The sequence below is a fragment of the Chironomus tepperi genome, unplaced genomic scaffold, assembly GCF_022539635.2.
Source record: "Chironomus tepperi strain 1889 unplaced genomic scaffold, CSIRO-AGI_Ctep_v1 contig_309, whole genome shotgun sequence".
NCBI classification, from domain to species: Eukaryota; Metazoa; Arthropoda; class Insecta; order Diptera; family Chironomidae; genus Chironomus; species Chironomus tepperi.
In genome coordinates this window covers 836,788-841,885 of record NW_027226431.1, presented here as the reverse complement: position 1 = coordinate 841,885, position 5,098 = coordinate 836,788, and the positions used below count along the sequence as shown (strand labels likewise).

Here is a 5,098-nt window from a genome sequence, read left to right as displayed (position 1 = left end):
TTTTTCGGGAGCATCGTTTTTCTGGAATGGAACTTTTGGTGTTATTTGGTCTGTTTTGGACTGTCTGGGTGTGAATTTTTAGCAGTGTTGCTCAAAGTCAATGCTGTAAATGCCATGAATCATATTTTGGGTGCGGTATTGATCGGAGCTTACTTCCAAGGTGTGAGCCATTACTGCTCTAGAGTAAATCTGGCTTAATTAGGGTTTTTGGTAGCGATTTGCTTAAAACCGCATTTTTTGACCCAAATTTGGATTGTACATACGATTTTCCAATTCTCAAAGTAGTTCCTTGCCCCAAAATGCACCTCACTCCCACCTGGCTACGCCCCTATATCAAGTCAACTCCCAGGAAATCTGATTTACTAATTATTTAAAGACAGTCTCTCTGTATGACTACAACAAGCCTCAATATAATACAAAATATACTCAAATCTACACAAAAGTTCAAAGTTCATCATTAAAATATCGATCCAATTTTTAAAAAATCATTAGAAAAGCGTTTCAATCTAGCAAAACACCTTAAACGACCTCATAAACTTATTCATTTTTTCCGAGAAAAAAAAAATCAAATAAAAAGAGAATCTTACAGCTGATAAGAAATTCCGAGTAGTTTTTTTTATATTTGACGACATTAGCGCGAAGTAAGCGACAGCAAAGCACGCGAGATAGAAGAAAAAAAAATTCATCGCTGGATGGAAAATTGAAATAAAACAAAATGAGTACGAAATTTACTCACGTCATGGTAGATTGTAAAAATGGAAACGATGGTAAAAATTGAAAGTTATTAAAATGTTCTCCCTTACTTCTGACAGAGTGTAAAGTCATTTTGTCACGAAAAGTTCATTCATTGCCATATCTTATGCAGAAATGAAACTTTTTTTAGCTTGCTTCTTCTCTTGTCATTCAAGTCATATGGAAAAGGGGTGAAATGTTAATGAAATCATTTCAATCATGTTCAAGGTGCAGGAACGTTTGACAATTTTATTAGAATTTTATGGAGTGATTCTTGCAAGATTGAATTGTCTTGGAAATTAATTGGAAATTTTTTATAATGATTAAGGTTTGAATGAGGATTGAGTTTATGTGATAATTCGTTTATGTGACAATTAGGTTTGAAACTTTTGCTAAGTTTGCTTTGTTTGAAATGAAATGATGAAATGATGATCACATTCTCCTGGTAAATCCGTTATTGTAAGCCAAATTTTGAATTTCGTAAAATTTGAAAGGAAATTTTTTCTCACTTCGAAATTCATTTTTCAAATTTAAAGCTGAATTTAAGCTTAAAATGCAATTCAAATGCATAAATTGATAGAAAAACATGGCAAGAACTAATCAATCAATAAGAATCTTGAAGTTTCAAGCTGAAAATGTTAAATTTTTACAAAATTTTACCAAAAAATTCAATGTTTACTTTTTTTGTTTACTTTTTTTAAGAAATGTCAATTTTAACTTTCAAAAGCAATCTAACTCATTACAGTAACTTACTAGTTCCTTAACAGTTGGATGTTATCAATATAGTTGCACAACCTTGACTCCAATATTGAAAAACTTTTTTGACAAAAAAAGTCTTGTCTTAGTTCAAACTCTTTTTATTAAAATGAAAAACTAAAGCTACTGAATTACATGAGGGGGAGATTCTTCTTTTTTTATAGTCTTATTAATAAAGTGCTAAAACATAATTATTAATTTCATTAGGTACGTCTTATGCTTCAACTTGTTGCTGAACATCTTCAATATTCTCAATTGGCAGACATCGATTACCCTTATAATTCTGTACATATCCATGACAACAATACTTAACTGGATATGGTTTAAGTGCCTTTTTCTGTTTTTCTACGGGCACTTGTTCAATCTTTGTGTGTGTACAACGAATCTTTGGCCAACACCATTCCTTGTATGATGTTTCGACCAATTCTTGTTCAACAATTCGTTCCATTTCTTCTTTCATCTCAACACGTTCACATACATTTGGACCAGATAGAAGATTATCGGGTAGGGCGTCTATAAATAGAAAATTGAAGTGAGTGTGAGAAGATATCGATTTAAGTATCTAAGTGATAAATGAAGCATAAAACATTTTTTTTATTATTTCCAATTCACTTACCATATTCACAGGCATCTCCTTCATATCCAAATTCACATTTACAACGATTTGGTTCAACACAGGTGCCTTGATTTTCACATGGCTTAATACAAATTGGTCTGCATTCGTTTGTGTCTGGATCTAATTCATAATTTTCACAACATTGATGAATTTTTCTAGAAATAAAATGTTCAGCATTACTCTATATGACTTTAGAAATGTGTGCCTTGAATGACTTGTTATTTAATTCTTATCAATTATTTATTTATTTACTAGCACTAACCTTGTTTGAGTGACATTCTTTTTGTGTTTTTCTTCACGATAATGTGTTTCCCATTCAGTGCACCTAATTGACCAGCACCATATTTCAACCTCAACTTGATATGGAATCCTCTCGATCACCTCAATCTCCTCAGTATATTCTTCTTCCCGTTGACATATTCCACTTGGTCGTTCCGTTGCATTTAACCACACGCGTCCAAATGCACTCTCGGTCGTTGAACCTTCCATCATCACTTGATCAATTGTTCCGTTAATTTCAATAATTTTACTTAACATACCCATCATTGATTTCCTGTGTGCATCTTTGTCTGTATTACTATCCTGTCTTGATGACTCCTGATAACCTTGACACAAAACATGTGCAAATATGTAGGCATAAAATGTAATAATAAGTCTACGATTCATCTCAAAAAAAAAACTATCTATCCACAATTAATTTAGAACTTTTCACGACGACTCTCTGAAAAATACTGTCGGATTTGATGCTTATTACACAAAGAAATCACTATGAAGTCAAACAATATTTAAAATAAACTCAAAATGAGCAGGGCGCTTGATGTTTACTGCTTTATATTGCCCTTTTTTTGTGTACATTTGTATTTGTTGTTGCTCCTCAATGCTTGTTTACTTACTTATTACAATTTAAATTTGTAACATGGTATCATCATCATGACTTATCAATGAGATTAATTTTAATTGAGCGTATTAGAATAATTGAAGCTACTTCTTGCTTACTTCCCCCCTCTATGTTATGTTATTTTTATAAAATATTTTCATGAATGTGTTACTGCTTGTGTAGGAATAATCTTCATGAATGAATTCTTATCTGGAATCTTTTGCGCTCTATCTCGGCATGTATATAGCTTATTGATAGACAACCATATGTGTAGATGTCCCCTCATATTCTCTCAATTAAAGATCTTTCTCTTTATGTCCAATTATTTAATGATTTTTTATTATTTTGATCTTGCTGCTTCGCTCCAAGTTCAATGGAAATATGAAATTTTTGTTGTTTTATTTTGTTGTCGCTTCCTTTTCAAATTCGTCATCGGATATTTTTCATCTTAATCATTTCGCTTGAATTTTCGTCATAATTTAAATGAGTTTAAGTTTTCTTGTTATCACGTAGTTTGTCTAAGCGAATGATGACTTAATTATTAATCATTTTGATTGATTAGTGAATCATGATTAGACTGTGAATAGTGCTAAACTTGAAATATTTAATTCTTGATGTTTATAAAATGGATTCATTATTGCGTCTCAATGTAGAGTCGTCAAAGAGAAGAACGAAGAGTTTCTGAAGATGACGAGATGGTTGTGAGATGGCTAGTTAGGCTTAATGATGATGAAGTCAAGCTAATTATGAGAATTGATAGAAGGTTACGAAGGTCAAATCCAATTTTAGACATTTACCTAACAGAAAAGAAGACAATTTTTATGTTCCGTAGTGTTATTTCTGTACCACGAAAGCATGCCCTTTGCCTAGTTAGTTTTATACGCTTGAAATTTCTAATTGAGACCTTTTCACCCTAGGCTAAAAAAGAAGCTAATGGATAAGAGAATTGATGAGTCGTGAATATTGTCCGAATTCAAGTCATATCCTTAAAGAATTCAAAATATAGACTCAAAATTCATGTAAAATTAAATTTAATTTCCATCCTAAATTCCGAGTCGAGTGCGAGCGTTGGAATTGATCAACAATAAGGCTACATCATCCGTACATCTATAATATCAGATTCCTAGCCTGTACTTCAATTTTTATTCTTCCTCGGCATAATGTTTAAAATGCAATGTAGAACGTCACCAGATTGGTACAATGTGAGTACCCGCCACCGTAAAAATGGATCGAATCCGAACATCACGATGGTAAAATGACTATGAAGCGGTGACCTAGCGAACAGTGTTTGGGCCAAAAAAGAAACATGAATCAGATTTTAGTGAGTATGGCTGCTATAAGTCACCCAAATCAGTTAATCGATCCGACAACAGGGCGGTATGACTCTGACATGATGTCAATTTAAAATTGAATCCAAAAGCCAGATCTAGGCATGAAGTTAAATTCTTGATCGACTTTCCGATCTGTGATATTCGAGTCATTGCATCGACAAGATTAATAATTCAGTATTGCATAAATTGTAACACAGAGTATATCAATGCATTGTACTTGACATGACGCTAGCATTATTCACTACTGCATCATTTGAAATTCATAGTATTCATTCCTATTAAATATGTAGATATGAAACATTCCAACACCTTCCTTTCTCATGAAATTTCAACTTGAATAAGAAATTGTTGATTTTCATAAACTGTAACTTAATTCCAAACAACAAATCCAATAAACCACCAAAGAAACATCCCCAAAACTCCAAAATGAAACGTCTAATTGCCTAAATGAGAAGGCATACCTAAAAGTTTGTTTATTATGACATACTGTACACAGTTGGCCATGAAATATTACAGCTGACGTCACATCAGTTCATGATTCTAGCAAAAAAAAAGTTTGTTATTCTTGTTATATTTTTTCGATGTTTCAAAAGAAACTGTTTGACTCATTTAAGTTCTTTGGAACTTGCTGCTTGTTTGTACACAAAGCAAACTTTTAATTGCAGCCAAAGTTTATTCAACGAGATAGTTTTATTAGTTTCTAGAGCATTTAAGTTTATTAAATGAAGTCTTCTACTTTTTTGAGCTTAAATCCATTTTACGGATGAAGCAACATCACTAAATCTA

General features: G+C 32.2%; 1 protein-coding gene across 4 annotated transcripts; it reads right to left on the bottom strand.

Moving 5' to 3' along the window:
• Positions 1-1,568: 1,568 nt before the first annotated feature.
• LOC139092665 (multiple epidermal growth factor-like domains protein 10) lies at positions 1,569-3,154 on the bottom strand. 4 transcript variants are annotated; one of them, XM_070643175.1, is made up of 5 exons: positions 2,998-3,151; positions 2,644-2,709; positions 2,367-2,586; positions 2,105-2,259; positions 1,569-2,001 (listed from the first exon to the last, which is right to left on the bottom strand). In XM_070643175.1, exons 2-5 carry the CDS (start codon positions 2,648-2,650, stop codon positions 1,703-1,705), a joined length of 681 nt encoding a protein of 226 aa, XP_070499276.1. In that variant the 5' UTR covers positions 2,651-2,709; positions 2,998-3,151; the 3' UTR covers positions 1,569-1,702. The 4 variants fall into 4 exon arrangements, with proteins under 4 accessions (XP_070499276.1, XP_070499275.1, XP_070499274.1 ...); XM_070643174.1 differs by having other exon boundaries at positions 2,367-2,709; positions 2,998-3,154; XM_070643173.1 differs by lacking the exon at positions 2,998-3,151 and having other exon boundaries at positions 2,644-2,984.
• Positions 3,155-5,098: the final 1,944 nt, after the last annotated feature.

Coding starts and splice junctions, on each gene's coding strand:
- LOC139092665 (XM_070643172.1), bottom strand. CDS start 2,770: ATGAATCGTAGACTTATTATTACATTTTATGCCTACATATTTGCACAT. Junction 2,260..2,366: donor AAGAATGTCACTCAAACAAG/GTTAGTGCTAGT, acceptor TTTTATTTCTAG/AAAAATTCATCAATGTTGTG. Junction 2,002..2,104: donor AGGAGATGCCTGTGAATATG/GTAAGTGAATTG, acceptor TTCTATTTATAG/ACGCCCTACCCGATAATCTT.